The sequence below is a fragment of the Cyclopterus lumpus genome, chromosome 3, assembly GCF_009769545.1.
Source record: "Cyclopterus lumpus isolate fCycLum1 chromosome 3, fCycLum1.pri, whole genome shotgun sequence".
In the NCBI taxonomy this organism is placed as follows: Eukaryota; Metazoa; Chordata; class Actinopteri; order Perciformes; family Cyclopteridae; genus Cyclopterus; species Cyclopterus lumpus.
In genome coordinates this window covers 7,070,667-7,084,408 of record NC_046968.1, presented here as the reverse complement: position 1 = coordinate 7,084,408, position 13,742 = coordinate 7,070,667, and the positions used below count along the sequence as shown (strand labels likewise).

The 13,742-nt window shown below is 44.1% G+C and overlaps 1 protein-coding gene across 1 annotated transcript; it reads right to left on the bottom strand.

Annotated features, from left to right (window-relative positions):
* Window positions 1-1,453: 1,453 nt before the first annotated feature.
* pnoca (prepronociceptin a) lies at window positions 1,454-3,658 on the bottom strand. The gene is made up of 2 exons (XM_034529327.1): window positions 3,539-3,658; window positions 1,454-2,092 (listed from the first exon to the last, which is right to left on the bottom strand). The coding sequence occupies exons 1-2, from the start codon at window positions 3,656-3,658 to the stop codon at window positions 1,454-1,456; spliced, it is 759 nt and encodes a 252-aa protein (XP_034385218.1).
* Window positions 3,659-13,742: the final 10,084 nt, after the last annotated feature.

Below are 13,742 nucleotides of genomic sequence, written 5' to 3'. Positions count from 1 at the left end.
GCTGTATGTGGCATTGCTATTTTTATTTAACAGATCGAAGAAGTGTACTTCTTCCATTGTTAAGGAATACTAAGAAAACGGTGGTAAACATACTTGGATGTGCAAGCAGATGCAGGACTGACCACGAGGGGGCTCCAGAAGCCCGCTCGATTATTTCTTTTCATAAAGAAATGATATATATATATATATATATATATATATATATATATATATATATATAAATAAAAGAAGTTAAGAGATTAAGATAACTCACCCCCTATAACTGGTCTCACTGGAAATGCAAAATTCTAAGCTCAAGACACAGAATCAGTTGCTGCATAACACCACGGCGGAAATAGTAAACTATTTTTATTTACAAGTTCTCACTGTGAGCAACATTTGACACCATTACAGTTTGAAGAAAAAAAGAAGAAAAAGAAGACCAAGTATACAGGGGTCTCGCCACAAGAGCCAGTCGGAGATGACATCACATCAGTTTGGCAGACAGATATGTAGCATGTATGTGTGAATATTGAGGGCTGAGTTGTCACTTCATCATTGCACCAGATTGAAGGAGAGTTCTTTGCATTAAACTGGCCTCAGAAGCCCCGTCTCAGGTGTGTTATGGCACAATCAATCAATGACTTTTAGCGCGTTTATGCATGTTTTCATTTATTTACCACAAGTCACATACAATATACTTCACATTACTGCTAATATTACCCTAACTGTTATGGCAAAACGTGAAGAAAAAAAAGAAAGAAGAAAAACACTGGCGTTGTCCTCTGAAAGAGACTGGGTTATGCATTTAGCCACACGATGTTGGTATGATAAAGGGAGCGGTCCTAACCCCCCCAAAAAAATGCAAAAGGCCTCAATATAAGAAGATTAAGCACTTTTAACACAGGACCCTGCACAGTAATGCATTTGGGAAATAAACTATGTAATGTTAATCGGAATAGCAATGATTATGCCAACGTTAACCTAGAAGCTTACATAAAAAGCATATTAAAGCCTATATTTCACTGTATATCACTGCAGGACTACCAAAAACGTAAAGCTTTAAAGCTTCTGAGGACCAGGGCTTTGGGCAGGTACTCAAATGGACCAAAGCACAGTCCAGGAGGGGCAACAAATGGGAGGCCTGAATGACTCAGGGTGCCAAGAGCTAGACAGGAGTGTCACTGCTCAGCATTTTTGAAGGGAGCAACATTTCTACTGGAGCGTTCAGCCACTTGAGAATGTATAAAATTAGGTCTGATAATTGGTTTGCATCATAATTAAAAGGATGAAAAACAGAAGCGGCAATTCTTATGTCTTGAGACAAAGACGCTTGCAATGGGAGTCTCGCATTACGGGCTTAGTTTTCCTTTTTTGGAAATTGACTTTAAGGTCAACTTTGGTGACGGCAGTTAAAGTTTGACACGTTGGTGAAATACATCATCAAACTGCTTCATGTCAGTGCCGTGAAGGTTTAAACTTCGTTCACTTGGGCGAGGTCCTTTGACACACTGTTGAACTTGGTGGCCTTCGTGCTCAGATACTGCTTCAGCAACTCGCTGAAACGTTTTTGGTTGTTCCACTTGCGGGCCGACTTCCGAATGCCGATGAAGCCCCCGTACCTCTTCTGGTACGATCTCGCCGGAGACATCAGCTTCCTGTAGGCGTGCCTCCCCTTGACGAAGCCTCCGAACCTCTTGAAAACGCTGAGCCCCTCGTCGCCCTGTCCTCTCGCTGCCATGTCAGCAGCCCCTTCTTCCTGCCCTGCCTCCTCCTCATACTCATCCTCAAGAGACAGGGCGCTCTGAGCATTGTAGGCGGTGTTCGGCTGGCCGGCCACGCCGCCCAGATCCCTCTCGTCCACCCCGAGAGCCCCGGTCATGGGATCGTACCTCTGCAGCACATAGGGCAGCAACAGACCCCTCTCCATCGGCTCCTCCTCCTCCTCCTCCTCCTCCTCCTCCTCCTCGTCGGGAAACAGGGCCTCCACCTCCTCCTGAGATCTTTTCCGCATGCTACCAGTAAGGGAGGAAATTGGCGATGACAGCACCGTGCGACAGAAGTCCCAGGAGAAGGCCGGGGAGACGACGGCTTCGCACTCAGTGAGACACACCTGGCAGAGACAAAGACAAGAGATTGTCTCATTCATATCATGAAATAGACAGACCCCACTGTGGACAGCGGTTAGCCGAGTTCTGGGGGATGGCGGTGTAGGTCTGTCGGGCGACTGGCTGGTCGGTCCACAATACCATCAGACTGCCATGACATTTTATACACACGTCGTTGTGTTCCCCTCAGGGGGAATAATGACTTTGATGATCCCGTAACTTTTCATTTAGTGACATCAATATTTTTGTTAATGGCCAGCTAGCTGCAACCCCCCCCCCCCCCCCCCCCCCCCCCGATCAGCCTCAGGTGTACTTATAAGTAGCAAACGTGAGCCGATCTCAGGTGGTGAACATTAGCATGTTAACGATCTCATTGTGAGCTCGTTAGCATGACGATGTTTGACATCGTCGGCGTGGATAGACTTTTGGACTTACCTGATTTAAATGCTGCATCTAGATTATGTATGAAACAGTATGCAGACGCAGCAGTATTCTTAACCGTGCATCTGATTTACTGGGGTCGTTTGAGTGGAATACAAAATCCAATATGACAGAAGGAAATTGATTTGTAGCCCGTTTATCACCTTTATCTTCCACTTCTTTGTGTGTGTGTGTTATTATGTATCCGTCCAAATAAGATGGATATTGCATGAAATACCTTAGCTTTGACAATAACATTGCTTTGAGCGTCATCTACTGTTTCCATGAAGCCGACTAATCATGGAGGTCTGGTCCCTGATCGCTTATTGATTTACAAATGAAATGCCTTTCAGGCAGGAGGGAGGAATGGAGATAAAGGAGAGGCGAAAGATCGAATAAACGGAAGAAGACAGGGACCCTGAAAAGGGAGCAGTAAGTCAGTAAGTGGCAGGTGGCAAGTTACATCTGTCTTTAAAGATCGTATGTCTTACGAAGCAATACATGTCCAATTCAAAAGGATCACTTGAGGTGAAGTGAATGTGACTGCGATCGAAGTGCCTCACACTAACAACTCTGACGGTTCAAAGTTTTGGGATCTCAGCCATGTCGTTATTCCAAAAAGAAACAACCACCAGGCAGAAGCTCTGAGAGGAGAGACACACATCTATCCCCAGGAATCAATTAGCCAGCACAAATTAAAAGTCAAATGGCAAAAGGGTAATGCGTTGAGTCAGGACGGGAGGAAGGTGGGGTGAGTGTGCGTGTGGGGGGGGGGGGTGTTCACTTATTTTAACACCAAATTAAAACAGCCCAGTGGAGGGATTTTAGTTGTTTGAGTGTAATCCAGTTTTGTCTGGATGGGTTTGCCATAACTAATATTTCAGACTTGGTTTGTTTTCTACCTATTTTCAGTTTTTAACACCAGTGGACACAATGGACTTCCCCCTCTGTCTTGGGGTGTGAGCTCCAATCTTGCAAATGTCCAAGGGTGTGTGTGTGTGTGTGTGTGTGTGTGTGTAGATCATCCTCACCATGGTGTTGAAACTGAGCGGTTTGGGCAGGATGTTGCTGCAGGACACGCAGTCCGCCTGGCAGTCAGTCTGTCCAGGATCACACAGACAGAGCAGCAGCAGAGCCACCACAGTCTTCATGGTCCCACCGTCTGCTGCACAGCACAGGACAGGACAGGTCAGGACGGGACAGGACGGGACACGACAGGACGGGACAGGTCAGGACGGGACAGGACAGGACAGGTCAGGACGGGACAGGACAGGACGGGACGGGACAGGATGGGACAGGACAGTTCAGGACAGGACAGCTCAGGACAGGACAGGTCAGGACGGGACGGGACAGGACAGGACGGGACAGGTCAGGACAGGACGGGACAGGACAGTTCAGGACAGCTCAGGACAGGACAGGACAGATCAGGACAGGACAGGTCAGGACAGGACAGCTCAGGACAGGACAGGACAGGACAGGACAGGTCAGGACAGGACGGGACAGGACGGGACAGGACAGGACAGGACAGGACAGGACGGGACGGGACAGGACAGGATGGGTCAGGACGGGACAGGACGGGACGGGACAGGATGGGACAGGACAGGACAGGACGGGACAGGACGGGACACGACAGGACGGGACAGGTAAGGACGGGACAGGACGGGACACGACAGGACAGGACAGGACAGGACGGGACACGACAGGACGGGACAGGTCAGGACAGGACAGGACGGGACACGACAGGACGGGACACGACAGGACGGGACAGGTCAGGACGGGACAGGACAGGACGGGACACGACAGGACGGGACACGACAGGACGGGACAGGTCAGGACGGGACACGACAGGATGGGACACGACAGGACGGGACACGACAGGACGGGACGGGACAGGTCAGGACGGGACAGGACAGGACGGGACAGGACAGGATGGGACGGGACGGGACAGGACGGGACAGGTCAGGTCAGGACGGGACAGGACAGTTCAGGACAGCTCAGGACAGGACGGGACAGGTCAGGACAGGACAGGACAGGTCAGGACGGGACATGACGGGACAGGATGGGACGGGACAGGACGGGACAGGACGGGACAGGACAGGACAGGACAGTTCAGGACAGGACGGGACAGGACAGAGCAAATGCACATGTTCAGTCTGACAATTCCATGCATCCCTACTCGTCTCATTTTTCTGTCCTTAGTGAGGCCTAATGTGTAGTGTCTGATGGCGGGGTTTCAGCTTTCGCTAATCACTGCTCTTTAGAGGTTTTCAACACTGATGCAGGTGTCTGTGTCGCCAGCCAACCTAGCACGTGTCAAAGTGTGAACAGGCCAATGTAGAATTACATGACACTTATGGAAAGTAAATAAAAAGTTCTTGATAAATGCACACAAAAAAGAATCCACACTCAAAAGTACATCGAAGTAACACAGAACAGCTGTTTATCTTGGTGCGGTCTTGATCGCGGAGTGACATTAGCATTAGCCTAAGATGCGTTCAGAGCTAGCTTAGCACCAAGACTGGAAGCAGGACAAAAGATTCAATCAAAAGAAGGAAAATGTGCTTCTGAAAGCTCTCAGTGTTTCATTTACATGTTGTATCCTCTTAGCAAGCAACAAATCCAAGAATCACCTTAGCTTTGGACAAAGGCTTATGGAAAGCTACATAGGCTACTGTCATTTAGTGCAGCTGTAGTCGGCCAGTGAGGAGCACTGGAGGCTGCTCCTCAAGCCACAATGACATTTCTAATGTCTACATGTGTTAAACATACCAACAATTTGCAACTTTGTCAGTTTTGCATAAAAGAAAAAAGCCCATTTGTTATTAATAACATTGAAAACGGTGACATTCTATGCTTGCAAGCTACTTCCAGGGTCCTGGTATTGTGCATGCTGCGGCCTCACTGTCATGTCTTCCTGCCACGACGAAGTCAAAATGTCTATTAATACCAAACTCTAGGCGAGCATATATTTCCCAAAACGGTGGAGGATTCCTTTACATTGTGTTGCCTTGGACACCGCAGTGAGAAGGGGAGGGACATATGTATGACACTAAGAGAGTAAAAATGAGACTACGGGACAGAAAGAGAACACAGCAGACTTTGGAGAATATAAAGAAGAAGAAGAAAAAGAGCAAAAGCAAAACCGTTTGACTTTATTCTGGTTGGAACAGCCCAGTCTGGTGAGTGTGACGTCAGAAACACAACCAGCGTTTTCATCTCATTAAACAAACTCATTAACTCCTTTAATTGATGACTCAATTAATGCCGCTGGCAACGAACTGAGTCACTGTTTGTTGCTGACAAACATGCACGCTCAAACTTACTTGCAAAACACAGAAAGACACACAAACATACGCAGCACACAAACACATGCATTCTCACACATGCATAATGTGTGTATGACCATAATACAGTACATTGGTAGGCACACACACACACACACACACACACACACACACGACACTGCCCTTTTAGCAGTAGGTTGTCATTATCTATTAAACTAACGTGGCTGAAAGTAAAACAAATTTTGTCTTCAATCAATCGCTACTTCATAATGACTTGAAGAAATGTGGAATTTATTCAGATTAATTAAAAACTGATAGAAGTGTACTTCCACGACAGTGCATTCCAATCTCTTGCTACCCATCAAACGGCAGCTCTGCAAAATTAATCAAAATTAATCAAAATTAATCAGCGCTCTGGTGTGCAAACAATAAAAAGCGTGCGTTGAGTCTCAAGTCCGATAGGAAAGAGGGCGGGTTTGTCAGCAAAGGACAAAAGAGCAACGCAGTCATTTTAGTCATATTGGAGGAGAGCTAAGGGCGGCACGGGATTGGCAGATGGCAGTGGGTTGAGACAAACAGCTAGGGCGTGTTCGTTTGTCCAAAAGGCATCTCGTTCTCCAACCTCCTGTCGCTGACTTCGTGGCAAACTTTGGCTTTCGAAAACTCAGCTGCAAGGTGAGGATAATCTGCTCATCTCTGTTATCTGCTGAGCCTGTGTACCGAGGATGCACGCACATACAGATGCTGTAGCCTGAATAAAAGTGGAATACATGCTTACCTTCATATATGTGTCGTCTCACAAGACTATAAGAGTCTACGGCCGTGCTGTGGCAGCTCTGCGAGGCTGTATACTTGGACATATTTAGCGGGTTTATCATGACCACCATCGATGTTACAAGTTACAAGGTCTTTTTTTTGTTGGTACATGGTAGTGCCACAAATTGCAGTTTGTGGTCTCGTTTTGCCACATAAGAAAAACACACAAATATAACTTTTGTATATATGGAGGATAGAGGCTGAACTGAGGAAAGGAGCTGCTCTGAAGTTTGGTGGCACGACAGCTGATACTTCTGTATCTCTTGCTGTCTGATAATGCCTCTATTAACAGCATGGGTGCATGTTTACTTCCTGTCAGCTGATGTCAATCACATGCACGGCAAAGAGAAATACACTGGGACACATTTAGAACGTTTAGATGTAACTGTGAGATGGTCTCTATATTGTAGTGTTGTGCTTGTTTAAAGGCACAGTTTCTAAATACGGATTGAAGGTTTTTGATACTTTCACAGTATTTATCTTGGGATCTTGAAGGGATCACCGAAGTTAATTAGATTCTTCATGTGGAAACCATAAATGTGTGCACACAATGACATGGCAATCCATCCAATAATAGCTGAGATGGTTCAGTCCGGACCAAAGGGAAACATAGCTGTCTATGCTCACTGGAAGGGTTCATGCAAGGCAGGACAATTGTCTTCCCCTGTGAGGAAAGTTTTGTTCCATGATAATCTTAACTTTGTGAAACATGAATAAACATGAATCCCAAAACATGATTTGACAGCTGTCGTTGGAGGTTTATGGAGAAGTCTGAATCCAACTTGAGGGCGACTGCAGGAAACAGTCAACCATCGTGGCCAATTTCCTTCCCACTGAAAACGATTAATTTCAGATTTCCTAACAACTACACAACAAGACAGAATGCATGACTGTATCATCACACTGTTTTTCTGATGCTATGTGCTCCTCCCACAACGTGTACATTTGATTGAGCACACTTGTGTCCTAACCCCTGATTAACGCCTGTCCCTCAATACCCAGAAAAAAGTGGTAAATCATTTCATAAATTATTTTTGCATCGTGACTACGATTATGCAACTTCATTCCTTTACGCTTGTGGTTAGCACCTCTCCAGCGTTCCACCTCTCTCTCATCCTTCTACTGACGTCTGCCGGGTTCTCTCTCTCTCTCTCTCTCTCTCTCTCTCTAAAAACCCAATTACTCTGCTTTTAATTAACTGATTAACCACTAAATAAACCAGTTAATTAAGTCATTACTGTCTGGCACGGCTCTGAGGTGCCGCTGATGGAGGTTTGCAGATGATATAATGTATAATTCAGATGAAAGTAATTCCTGTCCATAGAATATCTCTCAGTAGTGTCTCCAATCCAGAATATAAAAAAAAAACGATGCCATTTGATCGGTTTTACTAGCTGAAAAAAAGAGTTTCACAAGTTGCAATTCAAGACTATACCAAAGGAGCAGCTGTGGTATTTTGTAGAACTTAGCTAGTATTCAGTAAAATATAAATGAAATGCCACCCTGGAAAGCTTCCATATGCGTAGCTGTATGTCAATGAGCTTTGGCTGGTTAAATAGAAAAAAGTACACACAGTGAGACCTCTTCACCTTGTTGAATAAAAAGTGTCTTCAACTATGAATAAGTACTGGTAAAATTACAGAAACATTACAATGTAGGTTCAAGTCCTATTTGTGGTCTTGTCGTCCGATAACTCACAGCTGTCTGCGTTATCAACCATATCCGCCATTATTTCTCTCCATTATTGCCATTTTCTCATCAAGAACAGGAAGTACAAAATAAATTACTCTCGGCCTGAAGAGCGACTTAAAGCCGGATTATGCACGCGTGGTTGAACGGAGGAGCAGTGTGCACATTTTCAAAAGCCGGACTGCAGATTTGTACTTACCTTAAATGTAATAACCGCAATATTCACGTCAGTACACCATGTACTTTGGCTGTCACTTTTCTGGGCATTTGTAGGTGCTTTCTGTATAATGTTGGTCCGGACATGTTGACATACTGGAGTTTTAAACAACAACAAAGAAACAGACGTTACCTTTGTTTTAATGGACTTCTGCCTAAATTGTATTCTGCGTTATGGCATTTGCATGAAATTATAAATTCAGGTCATTTTATGACTGAAGTTGACTTTAATTTGAAAGTTCAATGTAGTTCAAACCCAGTCTGTTAATATGCAAATTAAGTTTTCCTTTATTGACCTTTTTATAAATAAAAAAGCCTGAATGCTCCTGAAAAAAGGACGATGGAATAGTAGCTGCTGTAATTTAAAGATATCTTTTTTTACGTACATACACTGAAGTCATTATACACAACTACACCCGGGCCTAATAAACTGCAGCTTTAAACTGAAAAGCTTTACAATAAACTGATTAAACTTCCGACCTATGAAGGAGGGAGAAGCAGCATATTAATGAAAACAAACTAAGGGTTCTCAGTAGAGTGCAGATATCCGCCAGGTGTGTGTGTGTCTGCAAAGACCACTTCTGTATTGTGTGACTGAATGAATAAAACCCACGATTGGCTAACCATCCTTCTAAACACCAAAGGGCTGTGAGGGTGTCGTAAAAAGCACACTTCATTCAAACTTAAGAACAAGCTGCGATGTATGCAGGCAATCGGCGAGAAGTCGTCGCATAATACACTTCAGAGAATCTTTAAAAACTCAATTAAACTCACTCAAGGTATCTGTGTGGTCCCCTACTGGGACAATAGTATAGGTACTCAGCAGTGTGTGAACTGGTAGCTCTGCCAGCTGCTAGACAAACACACCAACCAAAAAACACTGTTGGGTGCAGAGTAGCTGCTCGGGGTCAGAGATGCACTCAATTGGTTAATTGGTAGTGTGCAGCAGGCAGTCAATGGCAGCAGGCAGTCAATGGCAGCAGGCAGTCAATGGCAGTATGAATAAAAGGTGTTCTAGATGAAGTCTGAGTCTGCACAAACATGTGAGGTCCTTGTACATGCAGCCATGACTGGCCACCCAAAATATTACGCAGTTTGATGGAGCAGACTGTGAGATTAGCAGTGGACAGAACCAGAGGCGTCCACTCACGCACACACACCACACACACACACACACCACACACAATCACACACACACACACACGCAACCGATCGCATGATCCTCCTGGCAGGGGTAACAATTAAAGCGTATTCTTGATGTTGGCTTTGTTGGTTGATGATTCAGTTTGACAGGTAATTAAATGTTACTTAGTCTTCTGCCTGGAGCCAGATGGCCGACTACTTTAACTGTCAGTAAAGTCACTTTGATTGACAGCTTGTCTCAGGCCCACTCAAGATACAATGTGCTCTTTGTTTTAATATTGATAGCTATCTGGCAAAATGGCAGGGTGGTCATTGATGTGACACATTTCAGGACAGTAACCCATCTTACCAATCAAGTTGATTAAACATATCTAATCTATATATTAATTTGTCTCCATCATGGCCGTCTTACACTCTCTATCTACTGGTTTATCTGTCATTACTGAATGTTGCGCGGCAATTAGGCCATTTCACACTAATTATTTCACCTGTTTCTGCATACAAACCTCTCCCTTATTTCTGAATCAGGATGATCAGTATATTGTACAGGTTTATTGTAAGAAAGCCTAAAAAAATCTGCCACGGCAGTAACAGTCCAACTGCACAACTGCAACATTATTTCTATTCTATTTTCTATTTTCTCCAGCCAGAAGACACCTTTAGAAAGAAACCTTTCACAAGTCAGTCAGGCTGGGTGTGACGTGGCAGTAGACTACAAGCCAAAGTCATTACAGGCAGACGCGCTAAGCTGAACCAATTTCCCTTCTCAATGCACCTAATCACTTAAGTCGATTAAGGGTTGCGAGGTGTGCTCACACGCACTCAAACCATCACATTTAAACACATTTCATATGGATTTTTTGTTTTGTTTATGTTTTGAGATGAGGTGATGCTTGTCCAGCCCACCTACACAAATGTGACATTTATTTGTTTGCCCTCTGCGTTCACCCGATATAGATAGTCGGCAGAATGGGAAAAACAGTGTTCAGTTATTCAAACGTCTGTTATTTCAAGATGAATACCCCCACTTCCAGCCTGGTTGTCACATCATTTATGTATGGCCCAAATCAGCTGCTTTTGTGGTTTTGATACAATATGGATAGCTCCTTTATAATTATCTGAATCAATCGTATTATTTTTTACTGTCTCTGATGGTGGCTTTGCAACCATTTTAAGGGTCGGTTGGCGGTCAGTCGATACCTGCTGTAGTTCTTTTCACTAAGCAGGAGACATTGTAGCTGTCAGAAATTCCTGATATCTCTGATCTGTAATTAGAACTTGGATAATCTCCATTTTTTAGTTTTTTAACTTGGTTGTTTATTAGCTTCATCGCAGTGTCTCTTTCCCTCGACACATCGCCTTTGATGTCTCGCATAGCTGGGTTACAAAACACTCTTTATTTGTGGGTTTAAAATTGAAGATAAATCATTCTTTCAGTTTCCTTTGATGGCCACCTATGGGGAAAGTGCCTTTTTGGGGCTGCAAGGGAATTTGTTCTCACAGTGTAGAGGTGGGACAATTGCAAGCAAACATATCCAAAGTTCCCAAAAGGTGCAGTGTGGAGGATTTTGCAGCAGTGAGGTTGCAGACTGCGACCAGTTGGAACTTCTCCTGTGTACCAAGAGTACAGTTGCCTACTAAAAAATGTGACATGTGGGCCTTAATTGTCTCGAGCCAGTCTGTGCTTTGTTCATTCTGGGCTTCTATAGAAACATGGTGAAGAGGACCTGCTCCCTATGTCGATAGAAACCGCTGATTGTAAGCTAACTAAAACGTGTTAAACGCTTATGGCTAAATGCTAAAGATTGACACTAAAGACAACATACTTATTAGCATTAGATTCCACTGCTGCCAATAGATCCCCCTAAATGTTGCACCTTCTTCCCTTAAATCCTTGCGTCCAATGCAAAGTCTAAGTATGTGTGTTTGAGCTAACTGACACTGACCTCAACTTTTAGTTTGGCCTCCAAATTCATGTTTTAAAAATCTTTTAAAAAACCTGGAGAAAGCTCTGAGCCTTTGCGCTCTGATATTTGTCCTGTGCCAAAGAACATTCACGTAATCAACAACAGCAACAGAAAATGTACATCACAGTTAAAAGGAGTGCAACTGCGTCTGGCAAGAGTCGGTTTTCCATTGATGTATAAACAGGCAGGGAGAATGAAGAGCACGCTGTGGGGCAGCCAGGACGAAATCCTCCCAGCACAAAAGGATGGACAGGGACACTGCCGTGTTGAGAACATTGTATGCTTGGATTAACACTCGGCATTCACACGGCCAGATCCGCGCAGCCACCATAGCCGTACACACCCGCACAATGACCCGTGATCCTGCTGCCCTTGTACCACCTCAATTTCCCCCCATATAGCCTTCCAGGGAGAATGGTGTCCTGAGGTTTCTTTAAGTGTGTCGTGCGGAGATGAGACACGGGGCTGTGGAAATTGGGGCTGCGATTCAGTAAAGTGGTCTTAATGATTTGTGCAGTCAGGGTGGTTTTTTTTGGGTAAGCTAAAGGCTAATTAACGCCACGTCCTCTATGGATTTCTCTTTATTCTGGCTTTCAAGTGGACTTTTTTTTTCTTCTTCTCTCTGCTCATGCAGTGCGCCTCCCTTTCTGACTACCAGCTCTCTATCAATGCGTTCAGTTAGTTTATTAACTCTGGGATCTATTCCACCCAGCCAATGCAGAAATGCCAGAGCACATGACAAAGCTAATCAGAAAATAAATACATTTCACAGCTTTGATTATCTGCCCTCAGGTATGAGAACGCAGTCTCTAGTTTCCCCCCGAATCAGTTAAGAACAGCGCGGTTTCAGCCAGAGCGCCACAGTATCTGTGGATCTGCATCAGCCTCTTCCTGATACGCAGCGGTAAGCTTTTCTTACTCAGATAATTAGAACCAGTTACGGGCACTTTCAAACCTGTTATCGTCAGTGGTTGTTGAAAGAGCCTCTTAATGTAATAGCTTTAATAAAGAAACTGATTTTTCTTTTGGAAGTTTCTGTCAAGGTCAAATAAAAAAAATGGAGCCCCGGGCTGAACGAACACACAATGTTGATTATTCAACGTTAAAAAAGAAGGGAACATCCAATCTTAAAGTTGATTAACTTCATAATCGGTTCTTGACAGCTTAAAGAAACACTCAATGATAATGAGTTTTACACATAAATGCCGTAAGGCATGAGGGAAATATTATTCGTAACACTACAGAAATAGAAATGCTGCCATTACCACTAATAATAATAATACTAATGATGATTAAAAAGTCATTATCATAAAATCATTCCATAATCTTAATACCAAATCATTAAATAGAAGCATTTTATATGATGGATTTGGACTCATAAAGGGTAACGGGCGCCTGCAGGGGCACTATGGGCCTGATGTGAAGATGTTTTATATAGGATCAATAAAAAAACATTTACATTACTGTCTCTACCCTCAATGTACTGAGCGTCCTGAGAATTTTCTGATTTATTGTCAGTGGAACTCTAGATTTGCACTTCACGCAGCGACATCAACATTTTAAATAAAAGAGGGATCAGTACCCATTGCTCTCTTTTATTTCAGATTTTTTTTTTGTGGGGCTTGAATTAAAATTTTATTTCATCCTTTATCATTTGGCAGATATTGCCTTAAAAGAAAAAGTATATCAAACTATTATTCAGGCAAATGCCTTTGAAAATCTGAAAATAACCTTCTAATGAAGTGAGCCCGGGGAAATCGCACCCTGACTAATTAAGGTGCACTCACCCAGATTACACACCATTACTCTGCGTCTCAAGCCACAGCGTAAACACAAACACGCAGCGGCTATCTGCGAAGACTCTCCTTTCATTCATGAAAGCCAGCAGAGCGGTGAAGTAAATCAGGCCTGAACGATTAATGACTAATGGCGACGTACTATTTATGACATTTCCCCCTTGACGAAACCAAATGCATGAGCAGTCCTCAGATGGAGCGTCTGCACCTCGTGCTCCCCGCTGCTTTATGCTTTTAATCAACTCAAACGCGTAGTATTTAACCTCGGGGAGGCTCGGTATTGTCCGTCAACAATAAATAGAGCCTCAATTCTTTGATCAGCGT

Excerpts from the sequence above, each read along its gene's own strand:
- pnoca (XM_034529327.1), bottom strand. The coding sequence starts at position 3,658 with ATGAAGACTGTGGTGGCTCTGCTGCTGCTCTGTCTGTGTGATCCTGGA. Across the intron at positions 2,093-3,538 it reads CGCTCAGTTTCAACACCATG|GTGTGTCTCACTGAGTGCGA; the intron begins GTGAGGATGATC and ends TGTCTCTGCCAG.